The sequence below is a fragment of the Micropterus dolomieu genome, linkage group LG22, assembly GCF_021292245.1.
Source record: "Micropterus dolomieu isolate WLL.071019.BEF.003 ecotype Adirondacks linkage group LG22, ASM2129224v1, whole genome shotgun sequence".
NCBI lineage: Eukaryota > Metazoa > Chordata > Actinopteri > Centrarchiformes > Centrarchidae > Micropterus > Micropterus dolomieu.
In genome coordinates, this window is record NC_060171.1 from 3,195,203 (window position 1) to 3,206,475 (window position 11,273).

Sequence of the window (11,273 nt, forward strand, 5' to 3'; positions counted from 1 at the left end):
TTTTCAACTGCATCATTGACCGTCTGATGTCTAGGGTTTGTGAGCGGGTCCCCGGAGTGGCCTTCGGCAGTTATTATCTGACTCACCTGGAATACGCTGACGACACCATCCTGCTCAGCACGTCCCTCAGCCAGCTGAGAGGAGCTCTGGGCATATACAGTGAAGAGGTTGAGAAGCTTGGCCTCCAGGTAAGCTGGACAAAAACCAAGTTCATGTATGTTGGTGACGGACCGTATCCAACTCCCCTGCGGTTTGGCAACGATACAGTAGAACCCGTCAGCATCTGGGATCCCTAGTGACAAACAACGGGGACCTAAAACCAGAGATTACCCGCAGAAGAGCCCTGACTGCGTCAGCTCTGCAGTCTCTCTGGAAACCACTCTGGCGGCGCCATACCATCTCACGCAGGACGAAGCTCCGGATTTATAACTTAGCATACTCCCCATCCTGCTCTATGGCTCCGAGACCTGGCCTTTAAATAAGACACTGGCTGCAAGACTAGATGGCTTTGACAGCAGGGCCCTCAGGACAGCCCAGAGCATCTGGTCTGGCTGCGCAACGCCGCACCTGCTGGTTTGGCCATGTCCTCCACCTCCCTCTTGACCAACGTAACGTCGTTGTAAAGGATCCGACTAGTTGAGACACAGTTGTTCCACCTTTCGCATCAGCGCCATATCGTCGCAAGGAAGATATATTACTATGATTATTGTAGACATTTTGTTTAGAGGGGGGCCATAGGGAGGTCCAAGGTCTGTGTAACCAGGGCACTGGCCCCTGTTGGCTCCCCCCCAAAACCGCCACAGCCCACTAGTTACTATAACAATAACAGTAGCTGCTGTTCCACAACACAGGACTTTCACAGGGGTCCCTGTGAAACACAGTCAACGTTGACTTATTTAAAGTTTTGTCACTTATGTCATGTGACTTCCAACTGCTTAACCAAGTAGTTTTGTTGCGTAAGCCTAACCAAACTTCTAAGTTACAGTACGTCAGGTGATTTCTTACGTTAAGTAGTTTCTGAAGGGGTCCTGTACGGATGCTTAAGGGCACCTTATGCGTCTGCATAGGCGTGACAAAACGATGGTGTTTGACAACCTGGGAATGAGAACGGGTTGTAACATCTGACGTCTGTACGCACATCAAGACTGATTACTTCAAAACCTCATAATTCAAAACGTATCTACCACATAAATACATAATTATATCACCTCTCAGAGATCTGAGATCAATAAAGCAACACATAGGTAGGCTATACTCCGATTACAAATCAACCAGGATGTACAGCTCTGTCCATCAATATTCTACATTTCTGGTATATATAAATACAATCTGAACATTTTGTTAAAGTGTGTTACTGTCTGAATTTTGAAAGTGGGCAGGGCTACTCTTTGTTTACATTTTGAATCTTTAAGTAAAGATTTGGACTCTAGTTTCTCTGCTTCAGAACAGGAAGTGAACTTGTTTTGTCAACGACCACTTTCACCGTTTACAGACAAAAAAACGGACTCCTGCTGAAGCCTGATGGAGTGTTGATTATGTGTTTTCCTGCTGATTACAGCAGATGGAGATGGAGGGAGGAGATGTTTCCTCCTTATGATCAAACAGTTTGAAGGTTGTTTTTAGGAAAAGTGCAGTCCAGTCTCTCTGTTGGACGTCACCTCCTTCCTCTTCACTCGTTATCCAACACGGCTCCTTTTTATTCTGAGCAGCACAGACCAGGAACACTTTAGCCCTAGCCAGTCCCCCGGTGGAGCGAGTAGGGATGTCGACGTTTCTGTAACATCGTTAGTGAGTAAAATATTTCACTTACAGCTTTTATCTATAAGACACTTGCTTATCTTGTAGGTTTGGACTTCAGCAGGCGAGTGATTGGTATTGGCTGTGCATTTAGTAGTAAAGACACTAGATGTAGACTGGGATTAATGGCTAATAACAGACGCCACATCATGGCAGGGAGGATGGAAATGCATCTTTTGTTCATTATGTTTAAATTTTTTTTATACATATTATTATGTGGGGTTGGTAGTGGAGGATCTTCCTGCAGGTGTACAGGTGTTTGTGATCACATGTCCTTTAAAAAGAGAGTTCACTGCTGTCATACCAGCACTTTCTTATTCCCAGAGTATCATTGTCATGTCCTTCGGCGTCTAATACCAACGTACATTGCAACCTTTAGCGTCACAGTTCAACGTACGGGGGGGAAGCCCTATAGCATCTTTATTGAACAGTAAAAGTAGGCCTATTAGAGCTAACAGAAAGGTCTGAGTAAGGAGGTGGATGGGGTGGACGGGTGGATCGGAAACCGGACTTCCACCCAGAGACGGGTGTTTCTTTTCCTGTGTGAAACAAAAAGTCAACTTTGATTGTTTTTACTTACGTGACTTAACTCACGTAAGTTAAGTCACATAAACCACGATCTTTTCCTGACCCAAACTTAGTAGTTGCCTAAACCAAACCTCAATGTGATGTTTCACGACATTAACCACTAGCTCTATTTAGAAAGTCTAACCAGATGTTGTATATTTATTGTATATTTATATTGACTAACTTGACCGCATAGCCCTACATATACAAAAGTGATGCTAAAGAGTACCAGGTTGTCAAAAGGCAACACTAAGTGGTCTTGACCAAGTGTCCATATGTGACACCCTGGGATGAGAACAGGTTGGTCATACATGCTTTAACCCCGGTTTCTGCCTCTCATGTATACCCTTTATTTCTCTAAAACATAATTTGTTGGCAATGAAAACCCCAGAAAGTCATAAAAAAAACAAAAAAAGCGAGGTAAAAACTGTTCTACAAAAGAGCAATGGTTTGCAGACAGCTCCGAGACAGGAGTCGACAAACTGTGCGTATTTATCTTATTTTCCCATTAGATTCTTTTCCCCTCATCAATAACTTTTGTTTCTAGCAAAAATGTTGTGCAATGCTGAACAAAAATAAAGTAAAAGAAAGTGGAGAGAAGCTATGGGAGCTATTGTGACTGAGCTAATGGTTAGCTCGCCAGCGACAGCCGTTCCCCACTAACCCCGCGAGTAGACACGACGTCATGAAGTTTGCAGCAACCGCTTACTTCATGTGAACGAACGACCGCCACTTTAGGCTTGAGAATTAAAATATATGACTGGGGCATGGAGCTGAGGGGATTTAACATGCAGGCAGGAAACAGTCATTAAGAGATGTCGTTAGTTGCATTATGGGAAATTCTTAGGCTTGACCCATTGTGACAATTGTTGTTTTAATCTGCCTCTTGTGAGTACCCTGACTTAATGAAAGTGTAATACTACATCACTGTGGTACACCTTTAAAACACGTGACTCACTTAAAACTATGCAAACTATATGTTGTTATTGTAAAAATAATTGATTAACAAACTTTAATTTAATCAGAAACACTTTATGCTGGCTGCACACTAGAGGATTGGGCCTATCACGGGTCAGCTTCACCTCCTGACAATCGTGAGGTGTTTAATGAGCCGAGGCTGGCTGGAATTGATTATCGGCCCAAATGATGCTGCAGTTACGGGGGACTGACTGGCCTCCATTTAAAATATTAAACAATGGTAAATTCTGTCGATATGTCTGTGGTATCCTACATTTTTTATATCGGTTAAGATTTCCTGTAGTGTGCACCAGCCATTAGCAGAGTTTAGGAGAAAAACATCTCACAGTACTTTTGAAACCAATGTAGATTTTTTTCCTGTAGTTAAAGTATGTTTTGTGTTCATGTTTACGTGTAGTCTTGAATATCTGCATTGGAGAAGACCAATAAAAATGTTTGAACAGTGAGGATTGCTTTTGGAAAGTTTTTTTTAGAAAGGGAGGATATTTGGAAAGAGGGGACGGTCTACACTTTTTAGTTTGAGTGTTCAGACTTGGTTTTACAATCAGGATTAGATAGGGCTAGGTAGCAGAAGCAGCAGTATAGGTACAGTTATGTGTGTGTGTTTCGCCTCCAGGCCCGTTGATTTGTTAAAATGGATTCCTCAGGCGGGCGACACAGGAACAGTGTTGAAGCATTGTGAGGAGAGTTGTTATCAGAGTTTGAATCAGACTGTGAGTTAATGTGCTGCTACTGTTTGTTCATGGTGGAGGCTCTGATGTTTGTTTGATTTTGTACGTCACTGTTGTTGGGAAACCTCAAGTTCAGGAGTTTTCACGGTCCAACTCCTTCACTGCACAAACAAAGCGTGACAGTGAAAGGTTTTACGACATTTATAGCGGTATTTTCTTCTTCTTCATCTATGTCAGTGCTCGGTGACCTTCATCCTCTTCCTCCTTGCTCATCTGTGAAAGGAGTCTCTGTACTAGAGGGGCGTCTCTGGTGACTCGTCTCTAAGAAAAATATATATTGAATCCTTTGTAGACATCATTTGTTTCCCTTTCTGTATAAAAGGTGAACGTCAGCTCACCTGTGTTTTGTACCTGAAACGTTGCCGTTAGCGTTAGCTGTATCTGGGGCGTCATTGTAGCTGGGAGAGCGCGACACGTTGAACACTGTGCGTTCCTTCAGATTCACGCCATGTTGACGTAAACGCTCCGTCGTGTTGGAGCTGCTTTCTCCCTCGCACCAAACCTCCTTACTGCAGGTGTTGCATTTTTTAGTTAAGCTAAGCCGAACTTGGCCTTGGTCCAGGAATGCAAACAGAAAGAGTCTCTTCTTCATGCTTTATGGACTGTAAAATGCTCACTGCAGTTCAGTCGAGAGCACGACAATATTCAAGAAGTGGGGAAAGAACCGATGAGCAGAATCAAAATGCATGTGTCTTATCGAATCCACCACTCTTGGAAGTTTGGTAACAGTTTTAACATGGAACTGATTCCTTATACCCAAATCTAGCAATGGCTGGAGAAGCACCTTTGCAACTGACTCTAACATCATATTAACCCTGACTGTTTGTTTCAACAATTATACATGGTTGAAAAACATAACACCGCAGATTTATCATTGTGTGAGAGAAAAACAGGGCCAGATGCCTTCAGGTCGTCTCACACACGTCATAATTCGTTTCAGTGAGTCCAGTAGAGTTTAATGCAACATGAGTTTACTGAAAATCCAATATAGATAGTTCCCTTGTGTGTGTCAGTTAGTGTGTGTTTGGAAAAAAAAGTGTGAAATGTTTTAAATAAACATGCAGTTTGTTGAGTTAAATGATTGGAGGTATGTTAACTTGACACAAACACAAATCCAGTGGGATGAGGATGCTGCTCTGTGTCTGCAGATAACCAGAGCAACTTCACAAAGTGATTATACAATCAAAGTTGTATTAGATTTTTTTGCATCACGTAAAACCAGGCAATAAAACAGCAACAAAGTTTTTTCAAAACTGAAGAATAAACTTTCAAATCACAGAGTTAAAAAACACACAACGCAGCAGGTAAGACTTGTGACAACACCTCACGGTTTCTGTAGAGATTCAGCACACTTTCAGGTGTTTTCCAGGAGCACAGTCAGAAATTACGACTGTTTTAAACACTGATAAACCTCAGACTTCAACACAGACTAAGACGACCAAAAGAAGTCAAATCCAGACTGAGCACTACTCCAAGAACTATCTGTCACACCTTAATGCTGCAGCTTTATATTATTTATTTATATCATTTCAGTCACTTACTGCTGATGTCAGTTTATATTTATCATATTTTATCACAAGCTAAAACTCTCTTCTCTTTCTTTCAGAGCTCCTCTCCTCCTCTCCCTCCTCCTCATCATGCCTACCATCCACCCACATCTAAATTCCTCTCATCCATTACCTCATGCATCAGGATCTCATCCTACCGCTCACCCCACCTCCGCCCACACTAACACCACCGCCAACCCGGTCGCCGTCGCCGCAGTCCACTTCTTCAACGACCTGCTGGACAAGATCCCCTGTAAGTCACCAAACAGCAGCTTCACCTGAACCCTCCTCCACCTCCAAACTATCCACGCCACCCAAGTAAAAGCCATGCATTTAAAAGCCTACGTATACAGAAGGTGCCCTGTGTCAGAATAATATATAACTGGGTTATAATTATCGATGCCTTAATGTGTCCATCACTTTATGTTGCAGCTGGTCAATGTGGAGCTAATTTCAATTACTTTATAAACTGCTGGGTAACCCCCCCCCGGCTCGCAATCGCAGAATGAGGGCAGTCAGTACCAGATGAACTGGAAGAATAATTACTACAAGCAAAAGCAGTTTCAGTACTCAAGTGGGATCCTGTCCTTTTAAGAGGCCATGTAATGCTTTTTGGCCTTTTTCCTTTCCTTTATTGTGTTATTTATTGTATATGTGTATGTAATAGTTTTGCTAATGATGGAGTTACCATCTCCCACTCCTGAAATGCCTGATTACAGCTCAATTGTGGTCCAGCTTTTACTTCCGTAAACTATCTGCGTCACTTTGTAACATGCATCATAATGCTTGCCTAGCGGTTAGTGGGGAACACCATCAAACCAGGCTAGTTAGAGCGGAGGTCCGAAGCGTTCAGCTAGTGGTATCGGTGGTAGGAGACGCTGTATTCGTCAGTGTGAGGGGAAATTTCCTCTGTGTTGAGGAGTCAGTGGGTAAAATTTAGGAGCAGTATAGTGGAAGTATGAGTAGTGGAGTATGAAATTAAAAAAATGTTAGCTACCCTGGACGTAAAGTTGTTACTGTGATGTAGAGACAGAGCTCAGTCAAAACATTAGGTATGAAAAATAAATTTGTTTTGGAATTAATAACTTCCCACTCTGAAACGTCCTGCTCCAGTCTAGGTTACGAAGCTGGTTCGGGTTGTTCTGCCTGTGTTTCAGGATCATGTACAGCTGGACTGAAGCCGCACTGCACAATTGCAGCTACCAAAAAAGATCTTTTAGAAGTGAGATGCTTCACTCCGTAGCTAAAACAGAGCGTTCAACACACAGGGTGAAAAGAAGTGCTGCAGCAAAGTGCAGTGTGACAAAAATATGGTGTTTTTTGAAAATTACAACCATGTAAACCTACTCTATCCTAACCTATTCAACCCCTAAATAAAAGCTGCATAATGAGCACAATTCGACCACTTTAATGTTTTGGTGTCTTATAAGTGCCTGTGCGCTGGACACTTGAATGTGCATGACACAATAAATAACGTATCTTGTCTCCTGCAGTGCCTCGATGGGCGATTTACACCATCTTTGTGGCCGGTGCTCTGCTGATTCTGCTCTGCTGTCTGTGTATCTGCTGCAAGTGCTGCTGCAAAGGAAAGAAGAAGAAGCAGAACAAGAAGAATGAGAAGATCAATCTGGATGGAGTGAACGGAAAAACCACCACAGCTCTGGTGAGTGACATCGCCCTCTGCCCAGCTGATGCAGGGCTCCAGACAAACTTTTTTCCACCTCCGTCCGTGAACCGTCCTTTACTTTATTATCCTCTATAGTTGTTAGAGACATAATAAATGATAATTAGATAAAATAACTAATATTTTCTTTGCTTGATTCAAACAAAAAGATTTAAAAACAAAACTGAAACGTTATCTGTTTGGGGCACCTTTTTACCTCAATGATGAATGATTTAATTTTAATTCAGTTAGAAACTCCTGCACTTTAATAGCTCCACACACTATAGTAACAGCATGAGGTGTCCCACAGAATATTGCTCTTCATCCCAAACATATTTTCTATCGTCCCCAGGACGACAGGACGCCATTAGTCTCGAGCCCTGGTCTGATGATATGTACAGTTTAGTTGTTAGTGAATCATTCATTTAGCTTGGACTAACACAAACATAAACAGAGAGACTCAATCCTGCATGAAGATGAATGATTTATTGTATCTCTGCATGAAAAGTATTGCAATTCTATATCAATCAATTATTGTATAATAACAATCACTATGTGAACCGGTTGGAAAGGTCTAAACTGATGTGTTCCCTGTGCTCTGATAGGTTCAGCCAGGTGTGGGGGACGTGGACTATGGATCGGCCAAACAGCAAAGAGGACAGCTGCTCTACTCTCTGGAATACAACGGCGCTCAGTCTGAGGTGATTAAACCTGGAATCAGTTGTTAACAGTTCAGCATGTCTTACCACAGAGCCTCCACCGGTTTAGCACTGCACTCCTGTAACATTGTCCGTCACACGAAGGACAGTTTTTAAATCTGAATCGATGCAGCAGAAGCAGAGATACGTTTTTCTTCCTTGTGAAATTCTGTTGCCTGCATTACCGACACTGCAACTTGACCACCGACAGTTTGGTCAAAGATTTAGGCGTGTTATCTAGTAGCTAATGTACCCTGAAGAATGTAGCCCGCAGCCGAGGCCTGCTGATCTCACTTCTTTCTAACTGTTGGTAAAGGGTCTCATTCATCCAGCTCACAGTTATCCAAGGACTGATTAAAACCAAAGGCAACTGGACTCGGTTGAGTCCTCAGAGGTTTTGTCTCTCATCCAAGAGATCTGGCTGACTGGTGGGGAAACTCAGCGACCTCTGTGGGGTCATTGTCAAGATGACTGATTTCGGTGGTTTGTTAGTTCTTCTTTTTTTTTGTCTCTACAGCTCACTGTGGGGATCAAACAAGCCAAAAGTCTGATGGCCATGGACCTGGGAGGAAGCTCGGACCCGTACGTTAAAGTCTACATCTGCCCAGACAAAAACAAAACCTGCGAGACCAAAGTGTTCAAACACACGCTTAGCCCCGCGTTCAATGAACAATTCAACTTCACGGTAGGTACTAAAACTGCTCCCAAGCTTTTCTTCTGATACAGATAAGCCACGCTCCGACTGATGTTTGACCAGTATTTACAATTTGTTCCTTTTCACAAATAATCTTCTTTTGACCAGCAAACACTGTGAAAAACTGAAATAAAATGATTACAAACACAATCGTTTTCAGTATGAAGTATAATATAAACAAAAAGTATTATCTGTTCAAAATAAAATATGCGCCTTCTCCACAGAAATTTAGGAGCTGTTACAATCCTCTAATGTCGCAATATAGTCTTCTGGAACTCTCTTTTCTTCTTTTAACGATCAGTTAATCTTAATTGATCATGTGAGGTACTTAATTTGGTTGGATGAAGTAGCTAAGAATTTAAAAACAGCACAAAATGCAGATGCCAAGGCGGGTCTGGTACAGTTTATAGTGTTTGTTAATCAGTTCAACGCAAAATGAACAAGCTTACAATTGGGTGAGGCAGGCCAAGGTCCATAATCATGCAGACAGTCCAAACAAAGGGCAAACAAATCCAGAATGGCATAGGTAATAATCCAAATCCAACAGGCAACACAGGAAAGACACAAGGAACAGGGTTGGAACGCTTGACATAAACAATAGGTATGACTTGACAAAAGACAAGGGGGAAACACTGACTTTTACATGGAGACGGGTGATGATAACGAGGGACAGGTGAAACTAATCAGGACAGAAGTAAATAATCAACACAGGAAGGAAAGCCAGAGACCAGAAGTGAAGAGAACAGAAAGGAGAAGAAAGTAAAATAAGAGAGTCTTCTAACCTGAATGATCTTTTCCCAGATATCAAAGTCTTCCCTCCAAAAGTCGACGTTGGTGATGCAGGTGTATGACTTCAACAGATTCTCCAAACACAACATCATCGGTGAGCTGAGGCTGCAGCTCTGCGACGTCGACTGGAACCACGTTATCGAGGAGTGGCAGGACCTCGCAGAGCCCGCCAAGTTTGAGGTTTCCTCGTTCCCCTTTTCACACTCTGTACATTTCACTTAGCGAGTGATGGTGGCTGGCGAGGTGTTCAGGAGTCCTTTTTCTGCAACCTACATCTTGTGTTTGGTAGTGTGGACGAGCCTTCCTATAAGTTACTGTACTCATCGACGCCTTTGCTGAGATCATTACATTTAATCAGGAGACCTACAGTTTTTTTTCCTGAAAGACAAACAGGTCTTCTTTCCAAAACCCTTCCAGCAGAAGACTTACAGCTTTCCATTCTGAAAGTATTTCCAGAATCTGAATTAAATAATCTGATCTTGCAACTCGATTTCCTTACTCATCTCCATGTGTCATGTTGTGCTATCAACTACATTTACCTTTATCGGTTACTTATTTTACTTTTCTTAAATTGTTTGCTGATCTTTATCTTTGTCTTTGTCGATTTTCTGTGCGACGCAGGATGAAAACCTGGGGGAGATCTGCTTCTCCCTGCGTTACGTTCCCACTGCCGGCAAACTGACTGTGGTGATCCTGGAGGCCAAAGACCTGAAGAGCATGGACATCGGAGGAAGCTCAGGTCAGACTGAGACGAGATCTCCTACTGAAATCATTCAGTTCTCAGATGATTAGATTAGCTTAGAGTTACCGTCAGTGGCTTCCGGTCAAAAGAGGGCGCTGCACAACACCAGCCACAAAGCTTCACTCAGACTCAGCAAGACTAATAAATTATTATTAAATATTTCAAATGAGCAAATTAATTAGTTTTTACCTTTTCAGCATTTTAACATTACTTAAAATTAAGTAATTTGTATTCTCTCCCAGCTACAATACACACTAATAATTCCTGACCCTGACACCTTCTAATACAAGTGGACAGCTGTAAAAAGAAACAATAAAACAATGAGACAGTGAGTGATGGTCTGTGCAGCTTATCGTTAGAGAAGCAGAGAGACTTTTAGCAGCTCTTATTCCACTGAGAAATAAATAATTGAGGGGGACACACAGTACTTTCAGCTCGTACATTATTTAAATTCTTCCTGTTTACATCTAGCTGTCCAACAGTAGCCCCTGTAGGACACACAACAGTCAGAACCACAATATTAGCCCTTTCCAGCTCTACTGGTCCAGCGGTAGGGTTGAGTATCAGGTATCTGATTTTAATTCCAATATTGTTTATTATACTGTTATACAATAAAAAATGTTTGGATAACAGTATATCTTTATTCTTAAGCTTTTACCTTGACTTTTATTGTTTCATTAAAATAAGTAAATTCAAAGTATTTTTAACTGAACATTCACGAAGTAAAAATATACAATAAAAACATCCACAGTCATCTTTTGACAATCTTCAGCTTTCTTTTTAGTAATTTCTCCCTTTATTGCCAAATAGAAAGGCTAGGAGGCCACAAGGCATCAAACACTCCTTCACATCGACGCCGTGCTGTCTTATATGTTTGCTCAAGTTTAATGTGAAACCAGACGTGCGGCTGATGAGCTTCCCACATGCACTGCACTTTGCTTTGTTTTCTTTAATGAAATGAAACCACACTTTTGAGCGGTCCTTGCTGTGAGCCATGCATGCTTGTATAAACCTGTTTTCGGTTACCAACCTTATCAGCAGATGGCAACAAAGCGACAACAAAGAAA

The 11,273-nt window shown here is 42.1% G+C and overlaps 1 protein-coding gene across 1 annotated transcript in view; it reads left to right on the plus strand.

The window, feature by feature from the left end:
* Positions 1-11,273, plus strand: part of syt8 (synaptotagmin VIII) — an 18,866-nt gene that overhangs the window by 3,548 nt on the left and 4,045 nt on the right. Inside the window, exons 2-7 of the mRNA XM_046037423.1 lie at positions 5,680-5,873; positions 7,114-7,283; positions 7,889-7,984; positions 8,499-8,666; positions 9,477-9,644; positions 10,086-10,203. Coding sequence (XP_045893379.1) covers positions 5,711-5,873; positions 7,114-7,283; positions 7,889-7,984; positions 8,499-8,666; positions 9,477-9,644; positions 10,086-10,203 — 883 coding nt within the window. The 5' untranslated portion in view covers positions 5,680-5,710. The remainder of the gene's footprint in view (positions 1-5,679; positions 5,874-7,113; positions 7,284-7,888; positions 7,985-8,498; positions 8,667-9,476; positions 9,645-10,085; positions 10,204-11,273) is intronic.